Here is a 25,708-nt window from a genome sequence, read left to right on the forward strand (position 1 = left end):
CTAAGATTTGACCTAGTGACCTAGGTTTTACCCCATGTGACCCACTTTTTTAGGTGGTCCATATTTCATCAAGGGGTACATCATGACCAATTTTGAACATAACTTTACCAATCATTACCATGATATGATTCCAGATAAGATTTTTCTCAGATTTGACCTAATGACCTAGTTTTTGATCCCATGTGACACACTTTTTTAAATGGTCCATATTTCATCAAGGGGTAAATCATGACCAATTTTGAACATAACTTGACCAATAATTACCATGATATGGTTCCGGACAAGATTTTTCTAAGATTTTACCTAGTGACCTAATTTTCGATCATATGTGACCCAGTTTTATTTACATTGAAGAGTTCATCAAGAAAAACATTCTGATTAAGTTTCATGAATATTTGACCATGTTTAATGCCTCTAGTATGGTCCAAAGATTTTTCTAAGATTTGACCTAGTGACCTTGTTTTTGACCCCATGTGACCCACTTTTACAAATTGTTGAGATTTGATCAAGGGGAACATTCTGACCAAGTTTGAACATTTTCTGATCAATACTTACCAAGATATGGTACCGGACAGACAGCGCCAAAACAATATCCCCCTCCCAAAAACTTCAGTTCAGGGGGGGGGGGGGATAATAACTTATGTGATGAGACAAGAGTCACCCCTGAGATGAAATAAGAATGATTCCTGAGATGAGAAAAGAGCCACCCCTGAGATGAAATAAGAATGACTCCTGAGATGAGACAAGAGACACCTCTGAGATGAAATAAGAATGACTCCTGAGATGAGACAAGAGTCACTCTAACAGAAGAGCATCTCCTGAGACAAGAAGAGTGACTATGATATGAGAAAACAGTTTTACTCCTGAGATGATACAAGGGTTACTCTAATATGAGAGAAGAGTAGCTCCTGAGTTGAGACAAGAGAGAAAACAGAGGTACTACTGAGATGAAACATTGAGATGTGACAAGAGACACTGTGAAAAAAGACAAGAGTGAAAACAATGGTACCCCTGAGATGAAGCCCCTGGGATGAAACAAAGAGGCTAGAATCTGGTGAATCAAAAGGGGGACTGATTACCTTATTGATAATGTGAAACTTTTTTTTCCTAACTTTGTGTCCTATGCAGGCTTTCAAGTGGGAGGTAACAAAACAGTAGGAATGAAAGTAGGAGGATTTTTTGAAAAAGTAGGGGAAAATAGGGATTTTTAGAGCAAAAAGTAGGGATAGTAGGGCTCTTTACTTACCTTTTTGGATGCAAATAAATGACTACTAAACCTATTCAGCAATTGTGATGTACATGTAGTATCTTTGCTTAGAAACCAGTGCTTCAAGAGGGATTCAGCCACAAGATGAGGAAATGAACCTGGAAATGGTGTCTCAGATTTGTCAACATGCGCCACTCATTCTCATCATAGAACCCCTCTTGCAGCACTGGAGACCTACTGCATCAAACTAATCCTACAAAATTACAAGAAATTGTTTCTTATTAAAATCAAGATTTAGATAATTTCAAACAATGCATTTAGTTTAACCTTTTCTATTATTTCTCGAACTATTTTTTACAAAATAGTAGGGGTAGTACGGCTTTTTCAAGAGAAAGTAGGGAAAAGTAGGAGCCTAACAAAAAAGTCGGGAAAAGTAGGAAAAGAAGGGCCCTCTTGAAAGCCTGCCAATGTGAAACCAAAAAAAATGTGGGTTTGAGCTTCGCCTTTTACTATGTATAGCTGAGTACACACTGGCCTTATATCGTTTTACTTTACCTACAGCGGTTAGTATTTTTTTAGGTTTTAAATGGAAATTGCCACATCCTAGGCATGCATGTAGGTAAATGTTTTATTTCCCTACATCTTTACCTTTGATGTCAAGTAGACTATTCATGACCAGTTCAGAATAAATGTATTTTTAAGTATACCAAAACATATGGGATATTAATGCTATTTGTGATCAAGTATTGACTTATCTTCATGAAATGAATAATTACATTTACCTGAACTTACAACATGAATGATGAATTAGCATTTTCTGGCAATATTTTATAGTGTCATTAAAAGTGAACTTTGTTGTTTGTTAATAACATGTAATGTAACATAATAGAATGTAATATTCTATGGTTATTGTGTTTAAAGATAAGTTCATAACTATGTAAAATTAATGATGAATATCACCTCAAAATTGTTATACTCATTTATAAAATTCATCTTTCATAATTTCCATTTATTCCTAAATCCATTTATCATTTTATTAAGTGTTATATTACAGTATAGTGGTAAATTTCTTAATTTGAAAAAGACGCATTTTGTCAATTTTTTTTTTTAAATCTACAGATTCTCATTTCAAAAAAGTCTCTTGTATTTTTTGGCCATTAAAAATCCATTAATTATATGTGCTAATATCACAATATTAACAGATGTTCAACATAACTTATAACGAAGCAGCATATTTAAAATAAAAACTTGTTCATGTGGTGCTTTTTCATAAACAAGAGTGACATCTTTCCCTTGATTTCTCACCGGAGTAAAGCGTTATAACATTCACTTTAGTGGATTTCTTTATATATGAAATTTATGAAAATAAAGCCATGCCTACTGTGATGGTTAAAACATTTTTCAGCAAGCAGGGAACCAAATTATGATGAAATGTCTGTAAGCAGGGAAGGAACCAAATTATGATGACATGCCTGTTAGCAGGCAGGGAACCAAATTATGATGAAATGTCTGTTTAGCAGGCAGGGAACCAAATTATGATGACATGTCTGTTAGCAGGCAGGGAACCAAATTATGATGACATGCCTGTTAGCAGGCAGGGAACCAAATTATGATTACATGTCTGTAAGCAGTGAAGGAACCAAATTATGATGACATGCCTGTTAGCAGGCAGGGAACCAAATTATGATGACATGTCTGTTAGCAGGCAGGGAACCAAATTATGATGACATGCCTGTTAGCAGGCAGGGAACCAAATTATGATGACATGTTTGTTAGCAGGCAGGGAACCAAATTATGATGACATGTCTGTTAGCAGGGAAGGAACCAAATTATGATGACATGTCTGTTAGCAGGCAGGGAACCAAATTATGATGACATGCCTGTTAGCAGGCAGGGAACCAAATTATGATGACATGCCTGTTAGCAGGGAAGGAACCAAATTATGATGACTTGTCTGTTAGCAGGCAGGGAACCAAATTATGATGACATGTCTGTTAGCAGGGAAAGAACCAAATTATGATGACATGCCTGTTAGCAGGCAGGGAACCAATTTATGATGACATGCCTGTTAAGTGCTTAACGATTCAGGATGGTACATTTTGAAGGCCAATAAGGGATCTTATTGGCTGTAAATGTAGGTTATATAATCCAATACATTTTTGGATACAATACAATGGAGACATGTTCTTTGTTGTACAGCAAGTATCACATTTCGCTGAATAATCTTTAAAGAGTGCTTGTCTCCAATTCTGACCACAGAAAACCACTCAATAATGGCTAACAGTAAATGTTTTGTAAATTACATCATTTTTATAGCCCTTAAGAAATTAAAGTCCAAACCACCATCTAGCCACACACATGTGCTAGCGTATATCCCTATATGTCCTGTTTTCCAAATGACTGGACATACACAAATGTAGGCTCGCTGGTGTAACTCCTAGTATTTGATTGAAAATCAGGTAAACATTGGCCAGCTTTAATAATATGATATGATAGATGTATCCATCACAAAACCACACACAGCTAGTTTACTTTTTATGAATTATGGTATAACAGTATGCACTACTTACAAAAGTTAAAAAAAAAATTGGCTACACAAATTTTTGAACTTAACCTAACAAAGCCTATAATTTTTTCCAGGGTACATCCCATCAAACCCTTACATATCAAAATTACAGCCCAACACAATCTTTATATGGCCAAAGTACTTTATACATATTCATGCCATATCAGCACTTTCTTTCCATAGCAGCTCAAATTGTTTTAATAGTTTTGTACGTCATTGTTCCTCCAAAACTTGTAAAGTTATGTTTACCGCACCCTCTACGTCATGAACACATGGATTCTGTCTAAACACACTGGGCTCTAATAAAGAGCTTCACTGAAACATACACAAATGGCTAAAACCGTCGGCTGAATTTATAAAAAGCTTTACCTTCAAGTCATTTTTGGAAACAGATGCCTCACTTTGGAGTAACACCTGGGAGTGGTATTTGATGTTGAAGAAAATAGCATCACACACTGAGACAATATTGGGCATCATTTTTTTCTGATCCAATGCATTAAATACTTCACAAAATGCCCAAATAATGAAAACATTGATGAACACACTATTCTCCAGTGAAAGTTTCCCACCACCACCAGACCATGAACATTGATGAACACACTCCAGTGAAAGTTTCCCACCACCACCAGATCATGAACATTGATGAACACACTATTCTCCAGTGAAAGTTTCCCACCACCACCAGATCATGAACATTGATGAACACACTATTCTCCAGTGAAAGTTTCCCACCACCACCAAACCATGAACATTGATGAACACACTAATTCTGCGGTTGAAATTTCACACCTTCACCTGACCAAGAAACAACTGCTAAAAACAAAATTGCCCTTCAATTTAAATAGATTTTTTTTTGTGAGGAATGCAGACACATGGATTTCCTTCAGCTATGAATTAAAGATAACATTTTAGAATATCAGTGGAAACACAAAAACATAACAGATTCTCAGCAATAATCTATCATCAATACATTGACAAAATAATGTGAGGACGAACATAATGTTAAGACTTAAAAAAACTCTTTTCATTGTTGAAGAATGTTCTTCTGATCATTAAGCAAGATGTCAATGCTAATTTTAGATGGATGGGTCAAACTCCCAAAGTGTATTTCTTATTGGAGCAAAGTAACATGCCAAATGCCACTTTTGACATGCAGTTTAATGTGATTGTCCTGTTCCTATGCCATGTTTTCGCGTGAATCGTGTCATTATTTCCGAAATGGCACATGGAAAAGGCATGTTTCAGAACTTGTTAATCAAGCGGACAAAGTGGGGTCACCCTGATACTGATCACTGACAGTTTGAATTATTACAGAACACTTCCTTTTGTGAACATTCAGGCATTTCATACTAAAATCAACTGCCTTAAATCTTCTTACATACCAAAAATGATTTCAAATGCTGCTCAAGCAATTCTGTAGTTAATGTACGCTGTACCTATATAAATACACTGCCTAAAATGTTCTTATAAACTTATGCAGCCACTAAACAACCTCCAAAGGATAATCATTCAAATCATTAAAGAAGCCAATTCCTGCTCCCTTTTTAATATACCAAATAGCTATATGATAAATACGACAGGGAATCATTGGAGACACAACATTTTTTTAAGCACTGTAAATGCTCCAATGCACCTTTGGCTGTGGTGCAAATAAGTTTAAACGGAGGTAAACAGTGAGTATGGTCTTGGGGTTTCCCCTTCAGATATTAATATATGTCGAAAAATACACAAAACAAGTGGGGCCATGATGGCCCTAAAAGGCTCACCAAAGCAAAGGGCCACAACTCTGTGATAAAGCACTAATGAAAATGTTGCAATTTAAACATATCTTTACTGATGACAATGCCTTGTTTTACATTTGTAAAGGGTAATGCAATGAAGCTACTTGTAAAGCTTCATTGAATTTGGCCTGGTAGTTTCAGAATTATTTTTTAAAGCAAAACAGTACGTCGGCCATTTTGTTGTTGTTGTTGATCAATCTCAATGCCTTGTTGTATTTTTGTAGAGGGTCACCCAAGGAAGCTTCCTGTAAAGTTTCATTAAATTTGGAGTAGTAGTTTCAGAGGAGATATTTTTTAAAGCAAAACAGGAAGTCGGCCATTTTGTTGTTGTTGTTGTTGATCAATCTTGACCCCTTTTTGTATTTTTGTAGAGGGTCACCCAAGGAAGCTTCATGTAAAGTTTAATTGAATTTGGACCCATACATGCCATATTTCTGAGAGGCTTCCCAGGGGATTTTGGTCTGAATTCCAGGGGATTTTGATATGACACCAGGAGATTTTCACGCGACGAAATATTTGCGCAATATCTGCATTTATAATATAAGAATTAATACAGAAATACACTCAAATTACAATAATTTTTGGAATTAGTCATCATGGTCCTTCATGGAATTTCACACTCATACTATTATTGATGCTTTCCACTGCCAACCTTAAGCAAGTTTTGAAAAGTTTGTTTTTTTTTTTTTTTTTTTTGGATTCCAGGGAAAATGGATCCCCCGGCGGGGGACCAGGGGATGGGTCGAAATTCCGGGGGATTTTTCCCCCTCGCCGGGAGATATGGCAGGTATGTGGACCGGTAGTTTTAGAGGAGATGTTTTTTTTAAAGGGTTTGTAAACAAAACATTCTTAAAGTTTTGAAATTTGTTTCCATGGAAATTATTTAAAATTCTCTGATTAAAAATACAGTTTTTGGAAGTTTCAAAGAAAAATGCTAAATAGTACTGGAAAAGAAGATATTAATACTAATGACCTAGAGTTCTTCATGCTCTAACAGGGAGATCTGACCAAGTATTCTTCATGCTCTAACAGGGGAATCTGACCAAGTATTCTTCATGCTCTAACAGGGGAATCTGACCAAGAGTTCATCATGCTCTAACAGACGAATCTGACCAAGAGTTCTTTATGCTCTAACAGGGGGATCTGACCAAGAGTTATTCATGCTCTAACAGGGGGATCTGACCAAGAGTTCTTCATGCTCTAACAGGGGGATCTGACCAAGAGTTCTTCATGCTCTAACAGGGGGATCTGACCAAGAGTTCTTCATGCTCTATAACAGGGGGATCTGACCAAGAGTTCTTCATGCTCTAACAGGTGAATCTGACCAAGAGTTCTTCATGCTATAACAGGGGGATCTGACCAAGAGTTCCTCATGCTCTAACAGGGGGATCCGACCAAGAGTTCTTCATGCTCTAACAGGGGTATCTGACCAAGAGTTCTTCATGCTCTAACAGGGGGATCTGACCAAGAGTTCTTCATGCTCTAACAGGTGAATCTGACCAAGAGTTCTTCATGCTCTAACAGGGGAACCTGACCAAGAGTTCTTCATGCTCTAACAGCGGAACCTGACCAAGAGTCCTTCATGCTCTAACAGGCAAATCTGACCAAGAATTCTTCATGCTCTAACAGGCGAATCTGACCAAGAGTTCTTCATGCTCTAACAGGGGAATCTGACCAAGAGTTCTTCATGCTCTAACAGGGGGATCTGACCAAGAGTTCTTCATGCTCTAACAGGGGAATCTGACCAAGAGTTCTTCATGCTCTAACAGGGGAATCTGACCAAGAGTTCTTCATGCTCTAACAGGGGAATCTGACCAAGAGTTCTTCATGCTCTAACAGGGGAATCTGACCAAGAGTTCTTCATGCTCTAACAGGGGAATCTGACCAAGAGTTCTTCATGCTCTAACAGGGGAATCTGACCAAGAGTTCTTCATGCTCTAACAGAGGGATCTGACCAAGAGTTCTTCATGCTTTAACAGGGGAATCTGACCAAGAGTTCTTCATGCTCTAACAGGGGAATCAGACAGACGTTTTCATGCTCTAACAGGGGAATCTGACAAAGAGTTCTTCATGCACTCACATGGGGATCTGTTATGTCAAATGACCATTAGTTGTTCATGCATTAACAGTGGGATCTTTTATGTTAAATCTGTAAAGAAATAGTGTAGATTACGTAAGGAAGCACGAAGAACCAGATGTTGAACCACTATATTGTATGTTTATTTTTAACTTATGCTTAAACTATGCCTTGAGAGCCATAAAAAAGGTACCATTTGTTTTTGCAAGACATGGTCCATACCTATATATTGTAATAGAAAGGCAAAGAATTTAAGCCATGCCTTGTACTTATGGCAATTTTATAAATATTATTCTTACACGCCTTTCTTTCCCTATACAATACTCCCATCAAAATATGTTCACATTTCTGGACCAAATTACAAATCATTATTAGCATGACAGGTAAATTACAGCCGTGAGCAGAAATCCCATCTGTGGTCCAAATAATGCCCAAATGTATACAATAAAAGCCTTTATAAACATTACAGTCAAACAATTAGCTACATCACCTGGCGGAAGAATTTCATTCACCAGTTCACAGGTAGGGGAAAAAACGAAATGTCAAAGCAATGAAAACCATATCCCAGCCAGTAATTCATCTACACCTGGTACAGGGCAACTCTTATTGCTTTTGGGAGGAGGAATTGTATGTAAATTGTTTGTGAAATTGTTCAGGTTAAAAGACTGAACAAAAGGCTACCTTTCAAAGTTGTTAGGTTGCACACAACAGAGAAGAATACCTTAGTCTACACAGAAATTACAGAGGTTTTCGGCCATAGTTTGTCTCAGCAAGTTTAGTTATAACACTCATATTCCCTTTTCTCTCATCAATTTAAAGTCTTTATAATTCAAACTCTACTAGCATTTGTTATTGAAAGGTTTTGTTTCATTTTTCTCTTTATAAGATAATACAATTTCTTGAACTTTTAATATTTGTTTTTTGTCTTTTATTTGCCTTTAATGAACTCATTACCACAATGCTGTGAGACCTTGTTAACCTGGTTATTGCAGACTTATGAAACTGCTGCTGCTGTAGGAGTTTACTCTAGTCTCTTAAGAGCTTCATTATGTTGGATCCCCTCTGCTATTTAAAGACAAACTTTAATGTTTAAAGAGCGAAAATTTCTCTCAACCCGTTGGAAGGCTGCGAAGGACAGACTTTTTTGTTCATCGAAGTAAGAACAAGTTACACACATGCAGACTATTAAAAGTTATCGATGATATACATATAGTTATATTTATTGGCCAATTGCTTCCATTTCAATAACATCAAAGTTGATGTAAATAGTCCTTTTTGATTGTACAACAATAAAATAGCTACAGTGAGTGTTTTACCTCACAGAAAAAAGCGTGTATATAAGGATGGACATCTGTAAATAACATTTATTGGCTTTTGATATTGATCTACCTAGAATTACGTTGCCACCTGTCAGACATAATGTTAACAAAAACAGAACTTTACCCTCAAAAACATCCCATCCACAGGAATTAAGCAAACAACAATGCTAGAGAATCAATAAAAGTGAGAAAAAAGGTGTTCTATCAAAGTGTTTATATTAAGGCCAGTTGGTACACTGCTTATTTTTACATTATCTTTAACATCTGCTTTTTTGTATGTTTATCTTACAATAGCCTTTACCACCCAGTGGAATATCTTGAGTTCATCCAGAACTCTTTAGTAGAAAAAAGTAGCCCCAAAAATCTTTTCATAAGAACAACTACATGCTTAATAAACCTAAAGAGGCCAAGGTTGGAAATGTCACCAACAGCCTCTTTGGTGAGAGGCCATAAGTTGGAACGAGAACCAACAGCTTCTTTTGTGAAAGACCCCTTTAGTTAGAGGCCATAAGTTGAAACTGGAACCAACAGCTTCTTTTGTGAATGGTCCTTCTAGTTAGAGGGCATAAGTTGAAACTGGAACCAAAGAGTTCTTTAGTGAGTGGCCACTTTAGGGAGAGGCCACAGATTGGAAGTGGTACAAACAACCTTTTCAGAGAGGCCATAAGTAAGAACTGACAACTTCTTAGGTGACAGGGCCTTTCGGTGATAGGCCAAAAACCTAACTGCAACAGACAACCCCTTCAGCGACAGGCCATAAGATGTAACTCCAACCCACAGCCCCTTAAGTGAGTGGCCATAAGTTGTAACTCCAACCCACAGCCCATTCAGTGACAGGCCACAAGTTGTCACTGCAACCCACAGCCCCTTCAGTGAGAGGCCATAAGTTGTCACTCAAGCCCACAGCCCCTTAAGTGACAGGCCATAAGTTGTAACTCCAACACACAACCCATTCAGTGAGAGGCCATAAGTTGTAACTCCAACCCACTGCCCCTTTAGTGAGAGGCCATAAGTTGTAACTCCAACTCACAACCCATTCAGTGAGAGGCCATAGGTTGTAACTCCAACCCACAGCCCTTTCAGTGAGAGGCCATAGGTTGTAACTCCAACTCACAGCCCCTTCAGTGAGAGGCCGTAAGTTGTCACTGCAACCCACAACCCCTTCAGTGACAGGCCATAGGTTGTCACTCCAGCCCACAGCCCCTTAAGTGAGAGGCCATAAGTTGTAACTCCAACCCACAGCCCCTTCTGTGAGAGGCCATAAGTTGTAACTCCAACCCACAGCCCCTTTAGTGACAGGCCATAGGTTGTCACTCCAACCCACAGCCCCTTAAGTGAGAGGCCATAAGTTGTAACTCCAGCCAACAGCCCCTTAAGTGACAGGCCATAGGTTGTCACTCCAACCCACAGCCACTTAAGTGAGAGACCATAAGTTGTAACTCCAACCCACAGCCCCTTCAGTGAGAGGCAGTAAGTTGTCACTCCAACCCACAATAAATTCAGTGACAGGCCATAAGTTGTCACTGCAACCCACAGCCCCTTCAGTGAGAGGCCCTAAGTTGTCACTCCAGCCCACAGCCCCTTTAGTGAGAGGCCATAAGTTGTAACTCCAACCCATAGCCCCTTGTGAGAGGCCATCAGTTGTTACTCAAACACACAATTAATTCAGTGAGAGTCTGTAAGTAAATGTCACTCCAACCCACAACCCATTCAGTGAGAGGCCGTAAGTTGTCACTCCAACCCACAACCCATTCAGTGAGAGGCCGTAAGTTGTCACTCCAACCAACAGCTCTTTCAGTGAGAGGCCATAAGTTGTAACTCCAACCCACAGCCCTTTCAGTGAGAGGCCATAAGTTGTAACTTCAACCCACAGCCCTTTTAGTGAGAGGCCATAAGTTGTAACTCCAACCCACAACCCATTCAGTGAGAGGCCATAATTTGTAACTCCAACCCACAGCCCATTAAGTGAGAGGCCATTAGTTGTAACTCCAACCCACAACCCCTTCAGTGACAGGCCATAGGTTGTAACTCCAACCCACTGTACCTTAAGTGAGAGGCCATAACTTGTAACTCCAACCCACAGCCCCTTCAGTGAGAGGCCATAAGTTGTAACTCCAACCCACAGCCCCTTCAGTGAGAGGCCATAAGTTGTAACTCCAACCTACAGCCCCTTAAGTGAAAAGGCCATAATATGTAACTCCAACCCACAGCCTTTTCAGTGAGAGGCCATAAGTTGTAACTCCAACACACAACCCATTCAGTGAGAGGCTATAAGTTGTCACTGCAACCCACAGCCCCTTAAGTGAGAGGCCATAAGTTGTCACTCCAACCCACAGCCCCTTCAGTGAGTGGCCATAAGTTGTAACTCCAACCCACAGCCCCTTAAGTGAGAGGCCATAAGTTGTAACTACAACCCACAGCCCCTTCAGTGAGAGGCCATAAGTTGTCACTCCAACCCACAGCCCCTTCAGTGAGAGGCCATAAGTTGTAACTCCAACCCACAGCCCCTTCAGTGAGAGGCCATAAGTTGTAACTCCAACCCACAGCCCCTTCAGTGAGTGGTCATAAGTTGTAACTCCAACCCACCGCCCCTTAAGTGAGAGGCCATAAGTTGTCACTCCAACCCACAGCCCCTTCAGTGAGTGGCTATAAGTTGTAACTCCAACCCACAGCCCCTTCAGTGAGAGGCCATAAGTTGTCACTCCAACCCACAACACATTCAGTGAGAGGCCATAAGTTGTAACTCCAACCCACAGCCCCTTAAGTCAGAGGCCATAAGTTGTCACTCCAACCCACAGCCCCTTCAGTGAGTGGACATAAGTTGTAACTCCAACCTACAGCCCCTTAAGTGAGAGGCCATACGTTGTCACTCCAACCCACAACCCATTCAGTGAGAGGCCATAAGTTGTAACTCCAACCCACAACCCATTCAGTGAGAGGCCATAAGTTGTAACTCCAACCCACAACCCATTCAGTGACAGGCCATAAGATGTAACTCCAACCCACAACCCATTCAGTGACAGGCCATAAGATGTAACTCCAACCCACAACCCATTCAGTGACAGGCCATAAGATGTAACTCCAACCCACAACCCATTCAGTGACAGGCCATAAGATGTAACTCCAACCCACAACCCATTCAGTGACAGGCCATAAGATGTAACTCCAACCCACAACCCATTCAGTCACAGGCCATAAGATGTTACTCCAACCCACAACCCATTCAGTGACAGGCCAACACCTATATCACCAAACCACCTCACCCTTATTAAGTTTATTGTCATAACTTCAAGTACTTTAGGGAGTATGATAATCATGTGGTGTAGTGATCATTTTATATCCAAGAGGTCACAGCTTAAAGATTTACCCATGGGCACTTTTTCATAGCTTTTCAAATAAACACCAGTACCAGAGTGGTTTTATAGGCTACTAGCCTCATCAAAATCCAGCCTAAACAAAAAAGTTTATAAAATAAACTCAACATTTTCTACAAATACTCTTCACTTTTTTATTTTATGCACTAAGACTTAGGTCACATCTGTATATCACTTTGAAAAAAAAACAAAACTTAAATAACAGTTCAAAGAAATCTGAAGCATTCCCTAGCATTGTTGTTATTTAAAATTTTCTAGTACAAGATCAGAAATACACAGCAATCATAACTGATCAATCTATAATGTATCCCACAACCACCTGATTTCACCCCTCCAACCCTGTTTTAAGCCATTTACATTTAAAACACAAATGTGTTTACGATATATTCCGAAATATTCGATGTTTTAGTCATTTGCACATAATATACAAACATTTTAATGATATATGCAAACCCTGGCAACAGCTGGTTGCTCTATAAGACATATGGCTAATCCAGGTCTTATTTCTAGTACCAAACGCTATCAAAAAAGGATCAAACTTTTAACTGCAGTGTCAAGGAATTTTGATTCAACTAACACACTAGAAATGCAAAAAGCAGCAAAATGTCTTAAAATGGTTGTCGTGTGATGGCAGAGTTTTACAGTACAGGAGGCTCCAGCATGCAACATCTCTATTTCAGAACAAAAAAATCTTGACCATAATCATATGCTCAAAACCTTTTGATTTTTTGCACTCTTCATGAAAATGACTGGTCAAGATGTGACAATTTCTTTATGGCCAAAACAAGGGAAGGAGTGACGATTTCAAGATGTGTCAATGTCTTTATGGCCAAAACAAGGGAAGGAGTGAAGATTTCAAGATGTGACAATGCCTTCATGGCCAAAACAAGGGAAGGAGTGACGATTTCAAGATGTGTCAATGTCTTTATAGCCAAAACAAGGGAAGGAGTGAAGATTTCAAGATGTGACAATGCCTTTATGGCCAAAACAAGGGAAGGAGTGAAGATTTCAAGATGTGACAATGTCTTTATTGCCAAAACAAGGGAAGGAGTAAAGATTTCAAGATGTGACAATGCCTTTATGGCCAAAACAAGGGAAGGAGTGAAGATTTCAAGATGTGACAATGCCTTCATGGCCAAAACAAGGGAAGGAGTGAAGATTTCAAGATGTGACAATGCCTTTATGGCCAAAACAAGGGAAGGAGTGAAGATTTCAAGATGTAACAATGCCTTTATTGCCAAAACAAGGGAAGGAGTAAAGATTTCAAGATGTGACAATGCCTTTATGGCCAAAACAAGGGAAGGAGTGAAGATATCAAGATGTGACAATGCCTTTATGGCCAAAACAAGGGAAGGAGTGAAGATTTCAAGATGTGACAATGCCTTCATAGCCAAAACAAGGGAAGGAGTGAAGATTTCAAGATGTGACAATGCCTTTATGGCCAAAACAAGGGAAGGAGTTTAAATATCAAGATGTGACAATGTCTTTATGGCCAAAACAAGGGAAGGAGTGAAGATTTCAAGATGTGACAATGCCTTTATGGCCAAAACAAGGGAAGGGGTGAAGATTTCAAGATGTGACAATGCCTTTATGGCCAAAACAAGAGAAGGAGTGAAGATTTCAAGATGTGACAATGCCTTTATGGCCAAAACAAGAGAAGGAGTGAAGATTTCAAGATGTGACAATGCCTTTATGGCCAAAACAAGGGAAGGAGTGAAGATTTCAAGATGTGACAATGCCTTTATGGCCAAAACAAGGGAAGGAGTGAAGATTTCAAGATGTGACAATGCCTTTATGGCCAAAACAAGGGAAGGAGTTTAAAAATCAAGATGTGACAATGTCTTTATGGCCAAAACAAGGGAAGGAGTTTAAAAATCAAGATGTGACAATGCCTTTATGGCCAAAACAAGGGAAGAAGTTTAAATATCAAGATGTGACAATGTCTTTATGGCCAAAACAAGGGAAGGAGTTTAAAAATCAAGATGTGACAATGTCTTTATGGCCAAAACAAGGGAAGAAGTTTAAATATCAAGATGTGACAATGTATTTATGGCCAAAACAAGGGAAGAAGTTTAAATATCAAGATGTGACAATGTCTTTATGGCCAAAACAAGGGAAGAAGTTTAAATATCAAGATGTGACAATGTCTTTATGGCCAAAACAAGGGAAGAAGTTTAAATATCAAGATGTGACAATGTCTTTATGGCCAAAACAAGGGAAGGAGTTTAAAAACCAAGATGTGCCAATGTCTTTATGGCCAAAACAAGGGAAAAAAGTTTAAATATTAAGATGTGACAATGTCTTTATGGCCAATACAAGGGAAGGAGTGAAGATTTCAAGATGTGACAATGCCTTTATGGCCAAAACAAGGGAAGGAGTTTAAAAATCAAGATGTGACAATGTCTTTATGGCCAAAACAAGGGAAGAAGTTTAAATATCAAGATGTGACAATGTCTTTATGGCCAAAACAAGGGAAGAAGTTTAAATATCAAGATGTGACAATGCCTTTATGGCCAAAACAAGGGAAAAAGTTTAAATATCAAGATGTGACAATGCCTTTATGGCCAAAACAAGGGAAGAAGTTTAAATATCAAGATGTGACAATGTCTTTATGGCCAAAACAAGGGAAGGAGTTTAAAAACCAAGATGTGACAATGTCTTTATGGCCAAAACAAGGGAAGAAGTTTAAATATCAAGATGTGACAATGTCTTTATGGCCAATACAAGGGAAGGAGTGAAGATTTCAAGATGTGACAATGCCTTTATGGCCAAAACAAGGGAAGGAGTTTAAATATCAAGATGTGACAATGTCTTTATGGCCAAAACAAGGGAAGGAGTTTAAATATCAAGATGTGACAATGTCTTTATGGCCAAAACAAGGGAAGAAGTTTAAATATCAAGATGTGACAATGTCTTTATGGCCAAAACAAGGGAAGAAGTTTAAATATCAAGATGTGACAATGTCTTTATGGCCAAAACAAGGGAAGAAGTTTAAATATCAAGATGTGACAATGTCTTTATGGCCAAAACAAGGGAAGGAGTTTAAAAACCAAGATGTGACAATGTCTTTATGGCCAAAACAAGGGAAAAAAGTTTAAATATTAAGATGTGACAATGTCTTAATGGCCAATACAAGGGAAGGAGTGAAGATTTCAAGATGTGACAATGCCTTTATGGCCAAAACAAGGGAAGGAGTTTAAAAATCAAGATGTGACAATGTCTTTATGGCCAAAACAAGGGAAGAAGTTTAAATATCAAGATGTGACAATGCCTTTATGGCCAAAACAAGGGAAGAAGTTTAAATATCAAGATGTGACAATGCCTTTATGGCCAAAACAAGGGAAGGAGTTTAAATATCAAGATGTAACAATGTCTTTAAGGCCAAAACATGGGAAGGAGTTTAAATATCAAGATGTGACAATGGCTTTATGGCCAAAACAAGGGAAGGAGTTTAAATATCAAAATGTGACAATGCCTTTATGGCCAAAACAAGGGAAGGGGTGAAGATATCAAGATGTGTCAATGTCTTTATGGCCAAAACAAGGGAAGGAGTGAAGATTTCAAGATGTGACAATGCCTTTATGGCCAAAACAAGGGAAGGAGTGAAGATTTCAAGATGTGACAATGCCTTTATGGCCAAAACAAGAGAAGGAGTGAAGATTTCAAGATGTGACAATGCCTTTATGGCCAAAACAAGAGAAGGAGTGAAGATTTCAAGATGTGACAATGCCTTTATGGCCAAAACAAGGGAAGGGGTGAAGATTTCAAGATGTGACAATGCCTTTATGGCCAAAACAAGGGAAGGGGTGAAGATTTCAAGATGTGACAATGCCTTTATGGCCAAAACAAGGGAAGGGGTGAAGATTTCAAGATGTGACAATGCCTTTATGGCCAAAACAAGTGAAGGGGTGAAGATTTCAAGATGTGACAATGCCTTTATGGCCAAAACAAGAGAAGGAGTGAAGATTTCAAGATGTGACAATGCCTTTATGGCCAAAACAAGAGAAGGAGTGAAGATTTCAAGATGTGACAATGCCTTTATTGCCAAAACAAGGGAAGGGGTGAAGATTTCAAGATGTGTCAATGCCTTTATGGCCAAAACAAGGGAAGGGGTGAAGATTTCAAGATGTGTCAATGCCTTTATGGCCAAAACAAGGGAAGGGGTGAAGATTTCAAGATGTGACAATGCCTTTATGGCCAAAACAAGAGAAGGAGTGAAGATTTCAAGATGTGACAATGCCTTTATGGCCAAAACAAGAGAAGGAGTGAAGATTTCAAGATGTGACAATGCCTTTATGGCCAAAACAAGGGAAGGAGTTTAAAAATCAAGATGTGACAATGTCTTTATGGCCAAAACAAGGGAAGGAGTGAAGATTTCAAGATGTGACAATGCCTTTATGGCCAAAACAAGGGAAGGGGTGAAGATTTCAAGATGTGACAATGCCTTTATGGCCAAAACAAGAGAAGGAGTGAAGATTTCAAGATGTGACAATGCCTTTATGGCCAAAACAAGAGAAGGAGTAAAGATTTCAAGATGTGGCAATGCCTTTATGGCCAAAACAAGGGAAGGAGTGAAGATTTCAAGATGTGACAATGCCTTTATGGCCAAAACAAGGGAAGGAGTGAAGATTTCAAGATGTGACAATGCCTTTATGGCCAAAACAAGGGAAGGAGTTTAAAAATCAAGATGTGACAATGTCTTTATGGCCAAAACAAGGGAAGGAGTTTAAATATCAAGATGTGACAATGCCTTTATGGCCAAAACAAGGGAAGAAGTTTAAATATCAAGATGTGACAATGTCTTTATGGCCAAAACAAGGGAAGGAGTTTAAAAATCAAGATGTGACAATGTCTTTATGGCCAAAACAAGGGAAGAAGTTTAAATATCAAGATGTGACAATGTATTTATGGCCAAAACAAGGGAAGAAGTTTAAATATCAAGATGTGACAATGTCTTTATGGCCAAAACAAGGGAAGAAGTTTAAATATCAAGATGTGACAATGTCTTTATGGCCAAAACAAGGGAAGAAGTTTAAATATCAAGATGTGACAATGTCTTTATGGCAAAAACAAGGGAAGGAGTTTAAAAACCAAGATGTGACAATGTCTTTATGGCCAAAACAAGGGAAAAAAGTTTAAATATTAAGATGTGACAATGTCTTTATGGCCAATACAAGGGAAGGAGTGAAGATTTCAAGATGTGACAATGCCTTTATGGCCAAAACAAGGGAAGGAGTTTAAAAATCAAGATGTGACAATGTCTTTATGGCCAAAACAAGGGAAGAAGTTTAAATATCAAGATGTGACAATGTCTTTATGGCCAAAACAAGGGAAGAAGTTTAAATATCAAGATGTGACAATGCCTTTATGGCCAAAACAAGGGAAAAAGTTTAAATATCAAGATGTGACAATGCCTTTATGGCCAAAACAAGGGAAGAAGTTTAAATATCAAGATGTGACAATGTCTTTATGGCCAAAACAAGGGAAGGAGTTTAAAAACCAAGATGTGACAATGCCTTTATGGCCAAAACAAGGGAAGAAGTTTAAATATCAAGATGTGACAATGTCTTTATGGCCAAAACAAGGGAAGGAGTGAAGATTTCAAGATGTGACAATGCCTTTATGGCCAAAACAAGGGAAGGAGTTTAAATATCAAGATGTGACAATGTCTTTATGGCCAAAACAAGGGAAGAAGTTTAAATATCAAGATGTGACAATGTCTTTATGGCCAAAACAAGGGAAGAAGTTTAAATATCAAGATGTGACAATGTCTTTATGGCCAAAACAAGGGAAGAAGTTTAAATATCAAGATGTGACAATGTCTTTATGGCCAAAACAAGGGAAGAAGTTTAAATATCAAGATGTGACAATGTCTTTATGGCCAAAACAAGGGAAGGAGTTTAAAAACCAAGATGTGACAATGTCTTTATGGCCAAAACAAGGGAAAAAAGTTTAAATATTAAGATGTGACAATGTCTTTATGGCCAATACAAGGGAAGGAGTGAAGATTTCAAGATGTGACAATGCCTTTATGGCCAAAACAAGGGAAGGAGTTTAAAAATCAAGATGTGACAATGCCTTTATGGCCAAAACAAGGGAAGGAGTTTAAAAATCAAGATGTGACAATGTCTTTATGGCCAAAACAAGGGAAGAAGTTTAAATATCAAGATGTGACAATGTCTTTATGGCCAAAACAAGGGAAGGAGTTTAAATATCAAGATGTGACAATGCCTTTATGGCCAAAACAAGGGAAGGAGTTTAAATATCAAGATGTAACAATGTCTTTAAGGCCAAAACATGGGAAGGAGTTTAAATATCAAGATGTGACAATGTCTTTATGGCCAAAACAAGGGAAGGAGTTTAAATATCAAAATGTGACAATGCCTTTATGGCCAAAACAAGGGAAGGAGTGAAGATTTCAAGATGTGACAATGTCTTTATGGCCAAAACAAGGGAAGGAGTGAAGATTTCAAGATGTGACAATGCCTTTATGGCCAAAACAAGGGAAGGAGTGAAGATTTCAAGATGTGACAATGCCTTTATGGCCAAAACAAGGGAAGGAGTGAAGATTTCAAGATGTGACAATGCCTTTATGGCCAAAACAAGAGAAGGAGTGAAGATTTCAAGATGTGACAATGCCTTTATGGCCAAAACAAGGGAAGGGGTGAAGATTTCAAGATGTGACAATGCCTTTATGGCCAAAACAAGGGAAGGGGTGAAGATTTCAAGATGTGACAATGCCTTTATGGCCAAAACAAGGGAAGGGGTGAAGATTTCAAGATGTGACAATGCCTTTATGGCCAAAACAAGTGAAGGGGTGAAGATTTCAAGATGTGACAATGCCTTTATGGCCAAAACAAGAGAAGGAGTGAAGATTTCAAGATGTGACAATGCCTTTATGGCCAAAACAAGAGAAGGAGTGAAGATTTCAAGATGTGACAATGCCTTTATTGCCAAAACAAGGGAAGGGGTGAAGATTTCAAGATGTGTCAATGCCTTTATGGCAAAAACAAGGGAAGGGGTGAAGATTTCAAGATGTGTCAATGCCTTTATGGCCAAAACAAGGGAAGGGGTGAAGATTTCAAGATGTGACAATGCCTTTATGGCCAAAACAAGAGAAGGAGTGAAGATTTCAAGATGTGACAATGCCTTTATGGCCAAAACAAGAGAAGGGGTGAAGATTTCAAGATGTGACAATGCCTTTATGGCCAAAACAAGGGAAGGGGTAAAGATTTCAAGATGTGTCAATGTCTTTATGGCCAAAACAAGGGAAGGGGTGAAGATTTCAAGATGTGACAATGCCTTTGTGGCCAAAACAAGGGAAGGAGTGAAGATTTCAAGATGTGACAATGCCTTTATGGCCAAAACAAGGGAAGGAGTGAAGATTTCAAGATGTGACAATGCCTTTATGGCCAAAACAAGGGAAGGAGTGAAGATTTCAAGATGTGACAATGCCTTTATGGCCAAAACAAGGGAAGGAGTGAAGATTTCAAGATGTGACAATGTCTTTATGGCCAAAACAAGGGAAGGGGTGAAGATATCAAGATGTGACAATGCCTTTATAGCCAAAACAAGGGAAGGAGTGAAGATTTCAAGATGTGACAATGCCTTTATGGCCAAAACAAGGGAAGGGGTGAAGATATCAAGATGTGTCAATGCCTTCATGGCCAAAACAAGGGAAGGAGTGAAGATATCAAGATGTGTCAATGTCTTTGTGGCCAAAACAAGGGAAGGAGTGAAGATTTCAAGATGTGACAATGCCTTTGTGGCCAAAACAAGGGAAGGAGTGAAGATTTCAAGATGTGACAATTTCTTTATGGCCAAAACAAGGGAAGGAGTTTAGATATCAAGATTTGACAATGCCTTTATGGCCAAAACAAGGGAAGGAGTGAAGATTTCAAGATGTGTCAATGGCTTTATGGCCAAAACAAGGGAAGGGGTGAAGATTTCAAGATGTGACAATGCCTTTATGGCCAAAACAAGGGAAGGGGTGAAGATTTCAAGATGTGACAATGCCTTTATGGCCAAAACAAGGGAAGGGGTGAAGATTTCAAGATGTGACAATGCCTTTATGGCCAAAACAAGAGAAGGAGTGAAGATTTCAAGATGTGACAATGCCTTTATGGCCAAAACAAGAGAAGGAGTGAAGATTTCAAGATGTGACAATGCCTTTATGGCCAAAACAAGGGAAGGGGTGAAGATTTCAAGATGTGACAATGCCTTTATGGCCAAAACAAGGGAAGGGGTGAAGTCAATGCCTTCATGGCCAAAACAAGGGAAGGAGTGAAGATATCAAGATGTGTCAATGTCTTTGTGGCCAAAACAAGGGAAGGAGTGAAGATTTCAAGATGTGACAATGCCTTTGTGGCCAAAACAAGGGAAGGAGTGAAGATTTCAAGATGTGACAATTTCTTTATGGCCAAAACAAGGGAAGGAGTTTAGATATCAAGATTTGACAATGCCTTTATGGCCAAAACAAGGGAAGGAGTGAAGATTTCAAGATGTGTCAATGCCTTTATGGCCAAAACAAGAGAAGGAGTGAAGATTTCAAGATGTGACAATGTCTTTATGGCAAAAACAAGAGAAGGAGTGAAGATTTCAAGATGTGACAATGTCTTTATGGCCAAAACAAGAGAAGGAGTGAAGATTTCAAGATGTGACAATGTCGTTATTGCCAAAACAAGGGAAGGAGTTTAGATATATCAAGATGTGTCAATGCCTTTATGGCCAAAACAAGAGAAGGAGTGAAGATTTCAAGATGTGACAATGTCTTTATTGCCAAAACAAGGGAAGGGGTGAAGATTTCAAGATGTGTCAATGCCTTTATGGCCAAAACAAGGGAAGGAGTGAAGATTTCAAGATGTGTCAATGCCTTTATGGCCAAAACAAGGGAAGGAGTGAAGATTTCAAGATGTGTCAATGCCTTTATGGCCAAAACAAGAGAAGGAGTGAAGATTTCAAGATGTGACAATGCCTTTATGGCCAAAACAAGGGAAAGAGTGAAGATTTCAAGATGTGACAATGCCTTTATGGCCAAAACAAGAGAAGGAGTGAAGATTTCAAGATGTGACAATGCCTTTATGGCCAAAACAAGAGAAGGAGTGAAGATTTCAAGATGTGTCAATGTCTTTATGGCCAAAACAAGGGAAGGGGTGAAGATTTCAAGATGTGACAATGCCTTTATGGCCAAAACAAGGGAAGGGGTGAAGATTTCAAGATGTGTCAATGCCTTTATGGCCAAAACAAGGGAAGGAGTGAAGATTTCAAGATGTGTCAATGCCTTTATGGCCAAAACAAGGGAAGGAGTGAAGATTTCAAGATGTGACAATGCCTTTATGGCCAAAACAAGGGAAGGGGTGAAGATTTCAAGATGTGACAATGCCTTTATGGCCAATACAAGTTATTCGTTCTTTTATAGGTTTTCTATTTATAACTTATATTTGAAACTGAATGGTCTGTTATATCAAAACAGACTGAACATGCTGGATGTACTTGATCTTTTTTTCTACATTTTCACTACATTTTTTATACTCCTACACTGGATTTTGTCATTTTACCAAATACACAGTAGTTATGTTCAACCAGTCTTATTTTTCTTATGAGAAAAGCTCACATTGTTTAATGTTTAGCACATAAGTGTTGCTTTCCCCCCATGTATGGTGTTTGGGGCCGTGAAGTACTAGAATTCAGGGTTATCATTGCATGCAAATTGGTCAATTGACTATAGGATATTAAGAAATTTACTTAGGTGTCTGACCTTTAGTGCTAGATCACAACTGCATTTTACCGCTGAACGCATCTGGATCACAACTGTGTTTAACCACTGAACGCTCCAAGATAACAACAGTTACTGTATTTTACCACTGAACACTCCTAGATCACCACTGTATTTTACACATGAACACTCCTAGATCACCACTGTATTTTACCATTCAACGCTCCAAGATCACAACTGTATTTTACCATTCAACGCTCCTAGATCACAACTGTTTTCTACCACTGAACGCTCCTAGATCACAACTGTATTTTATTAATGAACACTCCTAGATCACCACTGTATTTTACCACTGAATGCTCCTAGATCACCACTGTATTTTACCACTGAATGCTCCTAGATCACCACTGCATTTTACCACTGAATGCTCCTAGATCACAACTGTATCTTACCATTGAATGCTTCCAGATCACAACTATATTTTACCAATGAACGCTCCTATATCACAACTGTATCTTACCACTGAATGCTCCTATAGATCACAACTGTATCTTACCACTGAACGCTCCTAGATCACAACTGTATCTTACCACTGAACGCTCCTAGATCACAACTGTATCTTACCACTGAATGCTCCTAGATCACAACTGTATCTTACCACTGAACGCTCCTAGATCACCACTGCATTTTACCACTGAATGCTCCTAGATCACAACTGTATCTTACCATTGAATGCTTCCAGATCACAACTATATTTTACCAATGAACGCTCCTATATCACAACTATATTTTACCACTGAATGCTCCTATAGATCACAACTGTATCTTACCACTGAACGCTCCTAGATCACAACTGTATCTTACCACTGAACGCTCCTAGATCACAACTGTATCTTACCACTGAACGCTCCTAGATCACAACTGTATCTTACCCCTGAACGCTCCTAGATCACAACTGTATCTTACCACTGAACGCTCCTAGATCACAACTGTATCTTACCAATGAATGCTCCTAGATCACAAATGTATCTTACCACTGAATGCTCATGAGCCACTAAGCCATATAAGGGAAATATTTTCTTTTGGTGTTCATGAGGTGAAACATAATGATATCAGAGTAGCATGACTATCATGATAGTAATGATAAAATTTATAAGCCTTACATTTCCTGACTGCAATTGTCCGGGCGTTCCATCCTGGTCCCAAGCTTGAGGGCGTTCTGAAGTTGTGTGTGGTTGAGCCCCGGGTAAGGAACACACCCAAGAGTCACAATCTCGTACAACACAATCCCGAATGACCACCTAAAACAAAATAAAGACATAGGTGGTTGAGTCTGAGTATAGCACGCCTCCCAGTCACAATCTGGTACAACACAATCATGAATTACTAAATTAAACAAAATTAACAAAAAGCTGGTAAAGCATGGCGCCCTGAGTCACAATTAACATCTAAAACAATTATACAACACATAGGTGGTTAAGCCCAGTTAGGGCACTCCGCCCTGGGAGCGTGAGTCACAATACCGAACGACCACCTGAAACAAATATGAAAGGCTTAGTGTCAAGTACTTTGTTCAACAATATGCTGATATTAAATGTTATATATTTAACTAAATTGACCAGACAATAAGTGAATGTAGTTGCCAAACAGCCAAAACACATGTTACAGTTTATAATGAAGTACAACCTACCGCAGAACACTCATTGACTGCAACCAGTACTTTCTTCTGTCAAAACTAAAACTTCAGGTCTAAACAGCTCGCAACTTGGTTTGCTGCTCAGATGAATACAAGAGAACCACCAGGGGATGTCGTTGCTCATATGACCAGGAAATCTAGGAAACCACCAGGGGATGTCGTTGCTCATATGACCAGGCAATCTAGGAAACCACCAGGGGATGTCGTTGCTCATATGACCAGGCAATCTAGGAAACCACCAGGGGATGTCGTTGCTCATATGACCAGGCAATGTAGGAAACCACCAGGGGATGTCATTGCTCATATGACCAGGCAATCTAGGAAACCACCAGGGGATGTCATTGCTCATATGACAAGGCAATCTAGGAAACCACCAGGGGATGTCGTTGCTCATATGACCAGGCAATCTAGGAAACCACCAGGGGATGTCGTTGCTCATATGACCAGGAAATCTAGGAAACAACCAGGGGATGTCATTGCTCATATGACCAGGCAATCTAGGAAACCACCAGGGGATGTCATTGCTCATATGACCAGGCAATGTAGGAAACCACCAGGGGATGTCATTGCTCATATGACCAGGCAATCTAGGAAACAACCAGGAGATGTCATTGCTCATATGACCAGGCAATCTAGGAAACCACCAGGGGATGTCATTGCTCATATGACCAGGCAATCTAGGGAACGACCAGGGGATGTCAATGCTTATATGACCAGGCAATCTAGGGAAACCACCAGGGGATGTCATTGCTCATATGACCAGGCAATCTAGGGAACCACCAGGGGATGTCATTGCTCATGTGACCAAGCAACAAGAGAACCACCAGGGGACGTCATTGCTCATATGACCAGGCAATCTAGGGAACAACCAGGGGATGTCATTGCTCATATGACCGGGCAATCAAGGGAACCACCAGGGGATGTCATTGCTCATATGACCAGGCAATCTAGGGAACAACCAGGGGACGTCATTGCTCATATGACCAGGCAATCTAGGGAACCACCAGGGGATGTCATTGCTCATATGACCAAGCAACAAGAGAACCACCAGGGGATGTCATTGCTCATACGACCGGGCAATCAAAGGAAGCACCAGGGGATGTCATTGCTCATATGACCAGGCAATCTAGGGAACCACCAGGGGATGTCATTGCTCATATGACCAGACAACAAGAGAACCACCAGGGGATGGCATTGCTCATATGACCAAGCAACAAGAGAACCACCAGGGGATGTCATTGCTCATATGACCAGACAACAAGAGAACCACCAGGGGATGTCATTGCTCATATGACTGGGCAATCTAGGGAACCACCAGGGGATGTCATTGCTCATATGACCAAGCAACAAGAGAACCACCAGGGGATGTCATTGCTCATATGACCAGGCAATCTAGGGAACAACCAGGGGATGTCATTGCTCATATGACTGGGCAATCAAGGGAAGCACCAGGGGATGTCATTGCTCATATGACCATGCAACAAGAGAACCACCAGGGGATGTCATTGCTCATATGACCAGGCAATCTAGGGAACCACCAGGGGATGTCATTGCTCATATGACCAGGCAATCTAGGAAACCACCAGGGGACGTCATTGCTCATATGACCAGGCAATCTAGGGAACCACCAGGGGATGTCATTACTCATATGACCAGGCAATCTAGGGAACCACCAGGGGACGTCATTGCTCATATGATCAGGCAATCTAGGGAACCACCAGGGGATGTCATTGCTCATATGACCAGGCAACAAGAGAACCACCAGGGGACGTCATTGCTCATATGACCGGGCAATCTAGAGAACCACCAGGGGATGTCATTGCTCATATGACCAGGCAACAAGAGAACCACCAGGGGATGTCATTGCTCATATGACCAGGCAATCTAGGGAACCACCAGGGGATGTCATTGCTCATATGACCAGGCAATCTAGGGAACCACCAGGGGATGTCATTGCTCATATGACCAGGCAA

The 25,708-nt window shown here is 39.6% G+C and overlaps 1 protein-coding gene across 2 annotated transcripts in view; it reads right to left on the bottom strand.

Annotated features, from left to right (window-relative positions):
- LOC128207991 (uncharacterized) overlaps positions 1–25,708 on the bottom strand; it is a 143,603-nt gene that overhangs the window by 20,319 nt on the left and 97,576 nt on the right. For both annotated transcript variants that reach the window (XM_052911233.1, XM_052911232.1), the window contains exon 25: positions 23,203–23,340. In XM_052911233.1, coding sequence (XP_052767193.1) covers positions 23,203–23,340 — 138 coding nt within the window. The remainder of the gene's footprint in view (positions 1–23,202; positions 23,341–25,708) is intronic.

Source organism: Mya arenaria, chromosome 11 (genome assembly GCF_026914265.1).
Source record: "Mya arenaria isolate MELC-2E11 chromosome 11, ASM2691426v1".
NCBI classification, from domain to species: Eukaryota; Metazoa; Mollusca; class Bivalvia; order Myida; family Myidae; genus Mya; species Mya arenaria.